Here is a 15,470-nt window from a genome sequence, read left to right on the forward strand (position 1 = left end):
ATCCACCTAGGTGAGTATGTATGTTTTTTTTTTTTTAAATCTCACACTTCTCTTTTAAAATGTCATTGCCTTTGTAGTTGTAGCATCCTAGACCCGTGCTACGAGTAGATAGATTTCATGCTGGCTCACTGTGTTCATTGGAGCTCTGTTTTTGTTTGCTAGGGAAATTAGGCTTGTCTCGCTGTAACCAGTGTAGCTGTAATTGTTGTGTTAGTTAAATTTAATTGTGCTCACTGTAATCAGTGCAGCTGCATGTGATTAATTAGGTCTGCTCAGTGTTTCAGCTGCTGCAAGTTTGACTGCTTCCTCTGCTTCCAGAAAGCAGTAGAATCCTCTGGAACATGGGTGTGGAGCAATGCAAATAGCAGTATGAATATTTATACAGCCCTAGCCACTCCCAGGGAGGATGGCCCTAAAGGCTGCTGGAAGTCTGTACAAATTCTCTGAGATACACAGTTTCTGGATCTTTGCTGGCCCTTTGCTTGCAAAGTAGATGTCCAGTCTGGAGGGCTTGCTGCCCTCTAGGCAGTGCTGCCATGTGCTTGCTGTTTGTGAGGCCTCAGGTGGGCTGACTAAGGGGTTGTCTGTTGAAGATCTAGTCTTGTACCACAGAAGAAAAGTGTTGCATGGATGTTGGAAGGAGGCAACCAACTTTCCCTGGACATTTGTGAGTACAGACTGCTGTGGGAGATCTTAGAGATTTTGGGGCTGCTGCCACCCCTCTTGTGCTAGAGAGACAGCTGTCTGTTTGACCAAAGAGGACATTGACTGGTGTCCTGAAGAGCTTAGTGTATCTAGTTCTATGTGAAAGTACTCAGCTCTGGTTGCTTGAAAAAAAAATCTGCTTTTAACTGCTTCTACTACAAAGCCAAGTCCACAGCTTGCTATTGCAGGAACTTGTGCTTTTGCTTCTCAACTTTTCAGAAAGGAGTTTACTGTCCTCAACCTGTACCTAGTACTTTCTTTGCAATATCCCACTCAATTTCAGCAAATAGAACATCCCCATCCCCACTAAAAACAGCAAAAAGAACATCCCCTAGACTGCCTATTGAGACAAGGAGTGACCATGATTGTGTGCCTGGCTGCGGAGCAGAATATCGGAAAAGACCTAGGGACCTACAATATTGCTGGCTCCCAACGGTGTACTGCTACATAGTCATTGCACAACCACAGGGTAATATGTACACTATATGATCAAAAGTTTGTGGACCTGATAATCTCACATACTATATGGAAAACATTATGTGACACCCCCTGCTACATTAATTATTGAGCGAAAGTTCTTTTTTAATGTTATAGCAGAAAATATTGAACAACCGTGTGCTTCCAATCCTGTGATGACAGTTTTAGGATGTGACTGTGCCCAGAAGTCAGGTCCAAAATGATATGGTTTGATGAGCTTGGTGTGGAGGAACCTGAGTTGCCTTCACAGAGACTTGACCTCAACCCTGTTCAAAATCTTTGGGATATACTCAAATGCCTATTGCGTGTCAGAACTTCTTGTTCAACATCAGTACTAGACCTCACAAATGCTCCTTTTGCTAAATGGACCAAATTCCCATAGACATGCTTTCCAGTGGAACCTGTTATAGCCCCAAATTGTGGTTCAGTTGTGTATCAATGGTCATGGTTTTGGAATGGCATATTTAACAAACTCATATATTGTAGGTGTGATGGTCAGTTGTTCACAAACCTTGATCATATAGTATATGTAGCCACAGGCTTCAGAGGCCAAGGACAAGGTCAATACAAGGATGATTTGACTGCCCTCAGGCTAAATGACAGCAGATGGTGGCACTAACGTTCTTATTTTGAATACTTTCTGCTCCAATTTTGGGATGTTAAAACAGTATTAAACACCAAATCAAAAATGCAATATTTTGCAGCTTACCAATCTTTAGATATGGTGGCTGTGTTAGTTTTCTTTTCTTTCAGGCTTTTTTCCCCTCTGTTTTTACCTGCTGATCTAGCCAGTAACATACCTCCTGTATACATGTACTGTATGTACCCCCACTCTGGATGAATGAACACAAGGGGCACAGTAGACAGCAGCATTGTTAATCTAGGGGGAGGGGAATATTAGATGTACTAGCAGATTTAGACACACTATCAAAGTGAAGCCAAACTCCAGCTCACACTGCAGTTTCACAGGCAGTTACAGCAACATTTTTTTCCTTTTGGGATAAAGAGCTGATCATTGTAAGCACCCCATTAGTGGTAAACGGTTTATCTCAACACACTAGCTGCTAAATTTTCAAGAGAACTTGTTAAGTTTAAATATAACAGACTTGCTGGCCAGATCACCAAGTGAAAATGAAGTGAAGAAAGCCTAAAAAACAAATTCAGTTATTAAAGCATAACTCCAGTTTGCTTACCACCGCTTTGTGCCTACTTGGTAGCACTTGGCCTTTTTCAAGTCAAATACTAGGGAATAAACTCACATTCTGTTTTCAGTTCAGAAATGTCTTTGTATTTGCACTTTCTAATTTACATTTTTCATCTGCAGCTGTTGACTGTGGACCACCACTAGTTGTCCCCCACTCTGAAATGGTCTTATTAGGCAACACCACATTTGGCAGTTATGTGACCTACACATGTATGCTTGGTTTCCATATAAAGAATGGGCAGAACAAATCTATGTGCACAGCCAAAGGAACTTGGGAAGATACCGGTTTAGCATGTAAAGGTGAGCTGAAAGCGCAATAGAATACATACTGTACATGTCCAACTGACTTCTGAGGCAAGTCAAAAAAATGAATGAGCACTTCATATTGTTTATAGTGCAGATATAATGTATTTATCTGTCTATTTTTACTTTTAGATGATTTGTGGTGGGATTAAACTGGCAGGTTAGAACTCTTTATATGAATGAATGCATAGAAGAGACAGTTTCATTGCCTTTATCAATACCTTTGCTTTTAGATCCTATACTGTCTTAGAGAAATGACAGGTAGAAATTGACATGTTGTGATGGCACTCACTACTCTTGCCTTGCAGTCATTTTTTACAATAATTCTACCTGCTATGCTTTTTAAAAAATTAAAGTGAGCCTGTCATAGGCCTAATGTAGCTGTTAAGGTCATCTGCACACAGTGCTTAGTACACAAAAAAATCACATAGCTGCTATCCTATTGCCACTTGTAATCATCTAAAAAAAGGGATCTTTTGTTATGATTAATGCAACCAAATATCTCTTTTTGAGAATCTACCATTGTCTAACTTACAGACTGTATACTATCTTTAGGGCAGGCAACTTGCAGTGAAGGTTCACTCTTTTATAGCACTGGAGTTAAAATGCAGGCATTGGGAACATCCATATGAAAGGCTTATAGCTTACTGACATATGACCTTTAAGCAATATAAATATGCAAACACTGGAAAGAATAAAATAAAGGGGAAAGGATGAAGGAAAAGGTTCCTCATGAATGATTTAGATAAAGAACACACAAAAGTATTGGGACGCCTGCCTTTACACACACATGAACTTTATTGGCATCTCAGTCTTAGTCCGTAGGGTTCAATATTGAGTTGGCCCTCCCTTTGCATCTATAAAAGCTTCAACTCTTCTGGGAAGGTTGTCCACAAGGTTTAGGAGAGTGTCTATGGGAAGGTTTGACCATTCTTCCAGAAGCACATTTGTGAGGTCAGGCACTGATGTCAGACGAGAAGGCCTGGCTCGCAGTCTCCGCTCTAATTCATCCCTAAGGTGTTCTGTCGGGTTGAGGTCAGGACTCTGTGCAGACCAGTCAAGTTCCACCATCCCAAACTCACTTATCCATGTCTTTATGGACCTTGGTTTGTGCACTGGTGCACAGTCATGTTGCAACAGGAAAGGACCATCCCCAAACTGTTCCCACAAAGTTGGGAGCATAACATTGTCCAAAATGTCTTGGTATGCTGACACCTTAAGAGTTCCCTTCACTGGAACTAAGGAGCCAATCCCAACCCCTGAAAAACAACCCCACACCATAATCCCCCCTCCACCAAACTTTACACTTGGCACAATGCAGTCAGGCAAGTTCTCCTGGCAACTGCCAAAGCCAGACATGTCCATTGGATTGCCAGACAGAGAAGCATGATTCATCACTCCAGGGAACACATCTCCACTGTTCTAGAGTTCATTGGTGGAGTGCTTTACACCACTACATCCAGCGCTTTGCATTGCACTTGGTGATGTAAGGCTTTGATGCAGCTGCTCAGCCATGAAAACCCATTCCATGAAGCTCTCTATGCACTGACTGTTGTGCTAATCTGAAGGCTACACAAAGTTTGTAGGGCTTTAGCTATTGACTCTGCAAACAGTTGGCAACTTCTGCGCACTGTGCCCTTCAGCATACGCTGACCCCGCTCTGTCATTTTATGTGGCCTACCACTTGGTGGCTTACTTGCTGTTGTTCCCAGGTGCTTCCACTTTGTTATAATACCTCTAACAGTTGACTGTGGAATATTTAGTAGGAAGGAAATTTCATGGATGGACTTATTGCACAGGCGGCAACCTATCACGGTACCACGCTTGAATTCATTGAGCTCCTGAGAGAGACCCATTCTTTCACAAATGTTTGTAAAAGCAGTCTGCATGCCTAGGTGCTCGATTTTATACACCCATGGCCATGGAGGTGATTGGAACACCTGAATCCTATGATTTGGAGGGGCGTCCCAATACTTTTGGCAATATAGTGTATACACACTACTCAAAAAAATTTAAGGAACACTAGTTAATTAGAGTATAACATCAAGTCAATGAAGCTCCTGGGATATTGATCTGATCAGTTAGGTAGCAGAGAGGGTTTTTAATCAGTTTCAGCTGCTTTGGTGTTAATGAAATTAACAACAGGTGCACTAGATGGGCAACAATGAGACGACCCCTGAAACAGGAATGCCTTTACAGGTGGAGACCAGTGACTTTTTTTTCCTTTCTCATCTTTTCTGACTGTTTTTCACTAGTTTTGAATTTGGCTAGGGTCAGTGTCACTAATGGTAGCATGAGGCGATACATGGACTCTACAGAGGTTGCATAGGCAGTTCAACTCCTCCAGGATGGCACATAAATACATGCCATCGCCAGATGGTTTTCTGTGTCTCCCAGCACAGTCTCAAGAGCATAGAGGAGATTCCAGGAGACAGGCAGTTACTCTAGGAGAGCTGGGCAGGGCCGTAGAAGTTCCTTAACCCATCAACAGGACTGGTATCTGCTCCTTTGTGCAAGGAGGAACAGGATGAGCACTGCCAGAGCCCTACAAAATGACCTCCAGCAGGCCCCTGGTGTGAATGTCTCTGACCACACAATCAGAAACAGACTTTGTGAGGGGGGCCTGAGGTCCCGACATCCTCTAGTGGGCCCTGTGCTCACTGTCTGGCACCATAGAGCTCGATTGGCATTTGCCACTGAACACCAGAATTGGCAGGTCCGCCACTGGTGCCTTGAGCCTTTCACAGATGAGAGCAGGTTCACCCTGAGCACATGTGACAGACGTGAAAGGGTCCGGAGAAACCGTGGAGAACATTATGCTGCCTGTAACATTGTTAAGCATGAACGTTTTGGTGGTGGGTCAGTGATGGCCTGGGTAGGCCTTTCCATTGAGGGATGCACAGACCTCTACAGGCTAAAAAATGGCATGCTGACTGCCATTTGGTATCGGGATGAAATCCTTGGACATCAGACCCTATGCTGGTATAGTGGGTCCTGGGTTCCTCCTGGTGCACGACAATGCCAGGCCTCATGTGGAGAGAGTATGCAGGCAGTTTCTGGAGGATGAAGGAATTGATACCATTGAATGGCCCCCACGCTCGCTTGACCTAAATTTGGGATTGGGAATTAATTTGGAAGTCTGCAAGGGTTCATGTACCGTCAATGTGCAATTTTTTGGGGGGACATTTTCCAGTGGATAATACAGTGTGAGAATTCATAGTTCATATAAAGGCTTGCTGTAGGTCTTGTTTCTATCTAAACATTGATGTACGTTTAATGAATTTGGTTTTATTTTGGCTAGTTTTATAAAATGATGAGATACCCCCTTTCCTTGTGCCTGGGGAAATGAGAAATATCCAAACATCAGAAGAAACAGTAATTGTTTTATGTGGATTAGTTAGGTGGAAATAATGACTTAAAAAAATATATTGGTCTTTCAGGAGATAATCTGGTGAATTTCTAAGGCAGTGGAATAGGCAGGGTTTGAAAATAATAAGATTTTTGGTAGTATCATGATTTTAAAGGCAACTATTAAGCCTACACACAGGATTTTATATTTCCTCTATTGCAGATGATAATAAAGACAAAGTTGGAATTCAACAGTTTTGTAGAAGGGGGAAAGTAAGGAATAATATGAGATTTAGGAAACGTAGGTGGAAAGGAACACCAGGAGTCCAGTAAGTACAAATTGGAAGCTGAGTTTGAAGACGTTTATTAATAATTGCAAGTTTAACAAGCCAACATGTTTTAGGGGAACAATGACTTCCCCTTCTTGGATTGTTGCTGCATTCATATACAGTAACTAGAGAATACTATCAGACAGGTATGTCTGTTAACAGAGATCAGATGGACGGATACCCTAGTGTTGGCTGAGTTGGCTGAAATTTAAGAATGATCCCACGAGTTGGGGAATACCTTTTATAATGAGGTCAAGGAAGGAGGACTTGTGCCTAGGTTTAGCATGTGGGATTTCCTTATATTTACCTTACCTTTTACTTAGATACAGTAGAGAAGGAGCTGGATCTATCAGAGTTGGAACCACAACATCAGCAAACAGTCCACTTTTATAGGGATACTCAGCCACTGTAATGCCTTTGATCATGAGGTAATATTTGGTGGCTCCCGCCAATGGTTCCAAGACTTCTTAAAAAATTAAAAGGCACCCCTGACATGTGTAATTTGATAAAACAAAGAAAGATATCATATTATTATTATTATTATACAGTATTTATATAGCGCTAAAAGGTTTGCTCAGCGCTGTACATTATAGTGGGGGACAGTACATGAGACAATACAGTAACAAAACAGAACACGAGGGATTCAAGGGCCCTGCTCTTTCGAGCTTACAATCCAGGAGGGAGGGGATAGTGGTACAGGAGGAAGTGGCTGTGGGGGATGGAGTGGTGGGAGGAGTGGAGGAGATCGGCTGTTAGGTGAGGGCGGGGTAGGCTTCCCTGAAGAGATGGGTTTTCAGGGTGCGCCTAAAGGTGAGGAGGGTAGGTGACAGTCTGATGGATTGGGGTAGTGAGTTCCAGAGGATGGGGGAAGTCCTGGAGAAGTCCTGCAGTCGGGCGTGGGAGGTGGAGACCAGGGAGCTAAAAGTAGGAGGTCTTGTGAGGAGCGAAGATTACGGGTAGGGTGGTATTTGGGTATCAGGTCGGTGAGGTAGTTTGGGGCAGCATTATGAATGGCTTTGTATGTCTGTGTTAGTAGTTTGAATTTAATGTGTTGGGCAATCGGGAGCCAGTGGAGGGAATGACAGAGGGGGGTGGCAGAAGCGGAGTGGTTGGTAAGGTGGATGAGTCTGGCCGCTGAGTTCAGGATAGACTGAAGCGGGGATAGTCTACAAAGAGATAGGCCAGTGAGAAGGGAGTTGCAGTAGTCCAGACGTGAGATAATAAGGGAGGGAACGAGTAGTTTAGTAGTGTCAGGGGTTAGGAACGGACGTATTTTGGAGATGTTGCGGTGGTGGAGCCTGCACGAGTTTGCCAACGTTTGGACATGGGGTTGGAAGGACAGGTTTGAGTCTAGAGTGACACCTAGGACTTTGACTTGTGTTGTGGGACTGATGGGGGCGTTGTTGGTCAAGATGGAGAGGGTGGGGGGGGCATGGGCTGAGGGGAAAATCAGGAGCTCGGTTTTGGAAAGGTTCAATTTGAGGAAATGGAGGGACATCCAGTCTGATATGTCGTTCAGTAGGTGGGTGATACGGGCGGAGACTGAAGGGGTGAGTTGAGGGGTGGAGAGGTAAATTTGCGTGTCATCGGCATAGAGGTGATAGTTGAAGCCATGGGAGTGTATCAGTTTGCCGAGGGAGAAGGTGTAGATGGAGAAGAGAAGGGGCCCGAGGACAGAGCCTTGGGGGACCCCAACAGAGAGGGGGAGAGAGGGGAAGGTGGTAGCATTATAGTTAACGCTGAAGGAGCGTTGGGATAGATAGGAGGAGAGCCAGAAGAGAGCGGAGTCTCTGATGCCAAGGGAGTATCGTTTATTAAAGAGGAGGGGGTGGTCAACTGTGTCGAAGGCCACGGAGAGGTCGAGGAGTAGGAGCACTGAGTAGTGGCCGTTAGCTTTGACGGTTAGCAGGTCATTAGTGATTTTGAGTAGGGCAGTTTCGGTGGAGTGTAGGGGATGGAAGCCAGACTGTAGTGGATCGAGGAGGTTGTTGTCAGTGAGGTGAGCGCTTAGGTGATTGTAGACTAAGCGCTCAAGGAGCTTGAAAGTAAATGACAGCAGGGAGATGAGTCTAAGGTTGTTCAGGTCGGTGGGGTCCAGGGAGGGTTTTTTGAGTATGGGGGTGATGTGCGCGTGCTTTAGGGGGGAAGGGAATGCGCCAGTAGAGAGGGAGAGATTGAAGATGTGGGTGAGGGAGCGTAGGATGGAGGAGGGTGACTGGAGGAGTTGTGTGGGGACAGGGTCATGGGGGCAAGTGGTGAGGCGGGCTTCTGAGAAGACCTTAGTAACCTCCTCAGTGGTAGCAAGGCTGAAGGAGCGTATATACCTAGACTGATGGATTTGTCCACAGTACCATCAGATCAGATAGGATAAGTCCTGAAAAGACATATTTTGAAGGATTTGGGACAAGTATTCCCAGTGCATTCTATTGAAAACATTTTCTGTGTCCAAAGCTAGAGGCAGAGAATATGTTTTGGAGATGTCAACATATCTAGTCAGATTTAACATTTGCCTGGTGCTATCAGCGACCTGTCTACCTTTTACAAAACCTGGTCAGGTTATTTGAATTTAAATTAGGTGAATAGTTAGCTGGTATTTTGAAATACATTTTTTTTGTCGGAGTTCAAGAAAAAATTGATAATAAGTGGGGGATAAGTATGTCTTTAAAGGCTTTATAGCATTCTCCTGAAAACCAATCTACAGTATGCCCAGTGATGTGTTGTCAGGTAAAGACCCAATCACTTTCCTAATATCCAGTTCTGTGGTTGATATGTTTTGCTGTGCTAAGGTAGTGTTATCTTTAGAGAGAAATTCAGAAGTCAGCAATGAAAGCATGTGTGGGTTGAGGTGTTGTAAGCTCTTGAGTCAGGTTATACACAAAACTGTAATAAGCATGAAAAGCATTAACAATATCCTGATTTTTATTATTATTATACAGGATTTATATAGCACCAACAGTTTGCACAGCACTTTACAATATAAACGGGGACAATAAAATTACAACACAGTTAAATACAGAAGAAATAGGAGGGCCCTGCTCATGGAGCTTACAATCTAAAGGAAGGGGGAGGGGGTACAAAATGTAATAGCTGTAGGGGATGATCTGATGGAAGTGACTCAAGTACAGTTCTTAGGTGGAGGTGGGGTAGGCTTCCCTGAATAAGTGAGTTTTCAAAGATTGCAGGGAGACAGAGCGGGGGCTGATCAGATATACTGGGGTAGGGATTTCCAGAGGATGGGAGAGGTTCTGGAGAAGTCCTAGAGGCAAGCATGGGAGGAAGTGACAAGGGAGCTAGAGAGCAAGATGTTTTGGGAGGGGCGGCATGAACGATTTGGACGATATCTGCAGATGAGGTTGGTGATGTAGCTAGGGGCAGTGTTGTGGATGGCTTTGTACATTGTGGTTAGTATTTTGAGTATTATACATTGGGCTAGTGGAGGGCAGCACTCTATGATTGGTTGGTAAGGTGTATAGGACTAGCAGCAGCATTCATGATAGACTGAAGGGGGGATAGCCTGTGTAAAGGTGAATAAGTAAAGGTAAATAGGCCAGTGAGGAGGGAGTAGCAGTAATCAAGGCATGGATAAGTTGTTTTGTAGTGTCGTTAGTCAGGAAAGGGTGAATTCTGGAAAAGTTGTGGATGGCCCAAAGGAGAGGTCAGAGTCCAGGATTACACTTTGCACCCTGGCATGTGGGAAGGGACCAATGGTTGTGCTGTTGATCTTAATGGTAAAGTCATAAGTGGGGGGTTAGGGAGGAGGAAATATTATGTAATTTAGATTTCCTAAAGGACATGTATAGTGAATTTTCAGTTTATGTTGATATGTCAAATTTAAATACCAAATACATTTTTATGGTCCAATAGCAAATCAGCTCCTTTTCAACATTTTAGTAGGTTATTAAGGGTTTGTGAGTTGAGTGATACTTTATTAGATGATGGGTTGGATGATGTTTCAGAACATCTATGCTCTGGTACAGCCTCCACTGAGCCCCTGGTCAGCATATCAATTGTGCCTGTTTAACAAAAGCAAGTTTATATCCCATTTGTTATATCCTCAATATACAAGCTGTTGAAAGCATCAAGGGGAATTATGTACCCCCATGCATCTGCAAATGGGAGTTGGACTTACACGTTTCCCAGAGTTGGACTTACCACATTTCCCTCGCTACAGTACAAATTGACAGTGCTGTCTACCCACAGATCCTTAATTGCTAATCATTTCAAGAGCAAAACTACTGTGAAGGTGGTATAGGGCCCCGGTATTGCTGAATAATATCTATCCCCAAGTTTCAAAGCTGTACTGGAGATGCCACAAGAAGTCAAATCTAATCCTGCATATTTTCTGGCAATGTCCTCTGTTATGTCAGTTCTGGTTAGGAGTTCAGAATGTAGTCCTCCAATTGACACTGGTGGATCTTGGCACAGACCCCCTGAGCTATTTGTTATACATTACCCCAGTACCTTTACACTATTAGAAATATTTACTGACTGTCCGTATGTTCTTGCATTCCTGATCTTTGCAATCAACCCTCTCTGCCAACCTTAAGTCACTGGTTTGCCAGACTGGATAAAATCAGATCCATGGAGAGTCTGACAGCCACACCTTATAATAGAGAAGACAAATTTAGGGACACCTGGCTGCCAAAGGCAGCTTATACTTGTTCTTTCCAGTACCTTGATTCAATAGCTGGAACCCCAAACTCTAGGTGGACTATTTCCATTTACGTGGAAAGACCTGACCTCTGACATAACCATTTCTCTTCTTAATGGTCTCCTGTGGTGGGGAGGATGGGCGTTGATGGAGAGGCGGATTTTTCCTTTCAGCACCCCTCCCACCCTCTTACTTCCATTTTTCTCTTCTACTCCCTTCCCCCAATCCTTCTCTCCCTTCCCCTACTCCTTTTTTTTCCCTTATGCCCCATTTTATGGCATTGTAGTCAAAAGTAATCCCACTTGGTTTCGGGGCACACACTCTCTATGTTCCCCTTTGTTTCCCTCCTTGTTACCTATACATTATGAAATGAGGACAATTACAAGATTCAAACTTACACATTGTGCTGACCAAGATACTTACTTGCCTTTAGTTCCAAGACCGAAGGTGTTGTGTTAGGCACATTAACTGCAGGAGGCATCTGTTACAACTTTTCAGAATATTGCAATGTACTGTTGGATGGTGTTCCCCTGAATATATGTAATTTTGTGTATTCCTACCATTTTCACTAACCTTTTTTAAGGAGAACACTTCTTCTGTATGCGCTTAATGTTTTGAGACAGTATTGTTTACTCTTGATTCTATCATATAATATGACTGTACTTCTGACTTGGAATATCTTATGTAAGCGCACAATGTATAAATAAAGAATTAAAAAATAATAATACACAGCATTACCAGTTTCCTGCAGCACTCTTAGTTGTAGGCCACCCCACCTGCTTAGGCTGCAATGTTTCTTAGGAAGAAAAGCGAGGCTATTATTCAATCAAGTCTATTTTGAAATGAATATTTAGAAAAGATGTTGTATTACTCAATCACTGCCTATTGTTCTGTTTCAAGTTATGATGGCCTGTATTGTTCTAATGCATTATGTTCATATGCTTCAAGAATTATAAGGTTTGTGTTTTTGATTATGTATATTACTCTTGATTTTAATAAGTAAGGAATTAATAAAAAAAAATCCTGTTTTAAAATATATTTGCTATAGAACAGAAAAAATCTAGCATACTTTTTTAAAAGTTTGCTTAGTTTGTAAATGTGATATTCCACCTACTTCACCATTATAGTTTGCAGTCTAAATTCTTGTTTGGGGTGATCAGGTTTTCATAACCAGTACCTGCAGGCGCAAAAACTTTAACAGCAATGACAATTCACATGACAAAAACAGTTGCCATAGCTATAATTTGGTGCACGTGGTTCACATGTTAGTCCCATATATCTAGCTCTCATAAATTATGATAGGTGAAAATGATAATGAAAATGATGAAGAATAATGGATAGAATTTGTTACATAGCAGTAATTGCAGAATATTGTACACTAAATTATTTTGTGCATCATTTTTAAGCTGTTGACTGTGGACAGCCACCGGTTTTGCAAAATATGCACACAGACATCTTGAATCTTACCACATTTGGGAGTAAGCTAATATACAGATGTGATGAAGGATTTATTGCTGAGAATCATCAGGACAACACAGCTACCTGCTCAGATAACGGTTCATGGCATGGGGTATTAATGAAATGTAAAGGTGAGAAGCTGCTTTTATTCCATATATAGAGATAATTTATTCACAAGTTCACTAATGTGTAGGATTGTTAAGGGGAAAAGGGGAAAATTTGCTAAGTGTAAAGACTAACATGCTGTACCCCTGTCCAACAATCTGACAATTTTGTAAATGCTTAAAATATTTGTAAAGCCTTATGATAAACTTCTCTTATTTGTTGCCTTTTGGTTTTTATAAATCTGTTTGAGAAGTGCAAAACATAGGGCAGGCCATAAATTATACATTTTTTTTCATATAACCAGCAGGTTGAATGAAAAAAAAAACAAATTTACGATTTCCACATCCGAACATTTAAGGTGGATGGAATAATTACTCTCACTGCACTATTTTGTTCTCATGGCAGGGAACCTTTCCTACCATCAGAAGACATTGATCAGTGTTGCTGGCTATAGCTGGTGGCACTGGTCATTCGGGAAAACCCCAAAAGTCTGGTTGTACAGAAGTCGATCGATCAATGAACCATACATGGATTGAAATTTGTCCAGTCCCTGCTGAACCAGACGAATTTTGATCTAGGAATGGTCGACCACCAGAAAACGGCTAAATATACAGATAAGATACATACATGATAGCTATTTTACCTAACAAAAAACTTCTATTTCTGTTCGTTCATTCACAGAAAGTCCTGCCATTCTACACAGCTAGCCTAGAGACTTGACTTTATTTCCTGATACAAGACACAGTTATACAACACAGGTCTTGACCCTTCTCCCAGCCTGTTGCTGGAACGTGAAGAAAACGCTAAGAGCATCTTTCTGACAATTTGCTCTCTCATCCTATCAGTATGTTTCTTGACAGCACATGAGCATAGCATTGCACCTAATTGGCTCCTTGTGCAGCATTTACTTCTATCATTTTCAGCTCTGCTGTACAGGGTATTGCAAGGGCATTGATCAAAATCAGGTATTTACACTAGTCATTTTAAAAAATACACTTAAAGTGGAACTCCAGTCAAATTCTAACTAACCGCTTATTCTAAGAGAAGGGGGCCAAAAGGCATTTAGCAAACTACCACCATCCCAATAAAATTGTCAAAGCAAATTGCTTAACACTGATAAATGGAGTATGGCTTGGAGAGCAACCATATTATTATTTAATAATTGTTATTAATGTGTATGCAAATATGTTATTGTATTGTTTTGTGCCATTTTACAAGCAATCCTACCCTTGTTTTCTGCACCCCATAAATATTGATGTATTTCAGTGCAAATTATTATTATAGCAAATAATTCTAACATTTTTAGTTTGATGCCTTTTCCAGCTGTTGACTGTGGACTCCCACAAGCTTTGCCAAATACTGTAATCCACTTATTTAACAGCACTACCCACAGAAGCAAAGTTACATTTATGTGTTCAAAAGGATATATTGCAGAGAGTGGATCCAATACATCAGTCTGCAATGCATCAGGACACTGGGAAGGTGCTAATTTGGTGTGTAAAGGTAAGGAACCCTACTTATCACTAGGATGAAAGGAAACTGGTTACATACAGTGTAATAGTCAATGTTTGCTAAACAGAACACCACAAAGTAATGGGACTGAAAAAGAAAATTCCCAGAAAAAAATACATTCAGAAATTGAATCTTTAAGCATACTGTTGACAATAAGGGACTTTTACAGCAACATAATTAAACAACAATCATTGTTCACATAGAATTGTATTTCTTGATTATCTGTTGCAAAAAACGTAGATGAAATAATATCATATACAAAATGACAACGAGCTATATACTTGACGAGGGAAACCCCTTCAACTGTATTACAGAAAATTATCTCCAACATTTTTTATAACCCCTGTATGTCCCGAATGTGTTTCAATTCTCAATTTGAATCTTCTTCAGGGCAAAAAAGGGAAGATACAGGAGAAGTTTCTATAAGATATTATAGTATATCTTTTAGACAAACTGGTCATTACATAGTAAACAATGCTTGTCACAAAATGGTTACCTGCAGGGCAAGAGATGACTATAGTGAGGTTTCAATAGTAATCAGATAAATATCATCTATGTAGTTAATGGGGGGGGGGGGGAAGAAAAAAAAATACCTGAGACTGAAACAAGTTTAGATGAGGGTTAATGCTCATGGAGAGGAGAAGAATGTAGTTGAAATCACACCTTAGTACCAGTGGTGACAATAACTATTAAATATATAAATAGAAAGGCTACAGTGAGCACTCCAAAATGTCATCAGCTGAACATTCAAGGAAAACACATAAGAAGTCCCAAGATAAATGTACAAATATAAAATGCAGCACTAACCAGAAGCGTATTGGTAATACGCATGTGTATAAAATATCCTGAAGATTCCCCTCTGAAGAGTCCTCTGCTCTACCTCAGAAGAAGTGCGTGCGCATGAAACGCATCAGGTGGAGCCCAGGACGTCGTTGACATCACGCCGCCGGCGCCACGTGGAGGCCCGGCGGCCATCTTTGATTTTGGAGGGTCAGTCACTCATTTGTATCTGGCACTGTGATTCTCACCAAACGCTTTTTTGAATAATAAAGTATATATACGTATTACACTATGAGTTCTTCCCTGTGTCTCCTGTGAGGAGCCTTTCAACTTTTGCAGCCTCAGAGTGACCCTTGTACCAGCTCCAGAGAGGGGGAATTACCTACTCCACACATCTCTGCAAGGATATCTCTGACCTGTGGGACTTCATCTTCACCACACGAGGGCGCTTCATCTCCACATTTTCCAGCTCCTATTTATTTTCTGACCAGAAAGAGAGGGGAATCTTCAGGATATTTTATACCCATGCATATTACCAATACGCTTCTGGTTAGTGCGCATTTCTATCATTTGCACTGGAGAACAGCGAGCACTATTA

At 41.8% G+C, this 15,470-nt stretch overlaps 1 protein-coding gene across 1 annotated transcript in view; it reads left to right on the forward strand.

The window, feature by feature from the left end:
• SUSD1 (sushi domain containing 1) overlaps window positions 1-15,470 on the forward strand; it is a 259,310-nt gene that overhangs the window by 74,794 nt on the left and 169,046 nt on the right. The window contains exons 5-7 of the mRNA XM_089670946.1: window positions 2,507-2,686; window positions 12,424-12,606; window positions 13,904-14,083. Of these exons, the coding sequence (XP_089527072.1) occupies window positions 2,507-2,686; window positions 12,424-12,606; window positions 13,904-14,083 (543 nt within the window). The remainder of the gene's footprint in view (window positions 1-2,506; window positions 2,687-12,423; window positions 12,607-13,903; window positions 14,084-15,470) is intronic.

Source organism: Staurois parvus, unplaced genomic scaffold (genome assembly GCF_062004578.1).
Source record: "Staurois parvus isolate SC_StPar_1 unplaced genomic scaffold, SC_StPar_1.0 ptg000096l, whole genome shotgun sequence".
NCBI classification, from domain to species: domain Eukaryota; kingdom Metazoa; phylum Chordata; class Amphibia; order Anura; family Ranidae; genus Staurois; species Staurois parvus.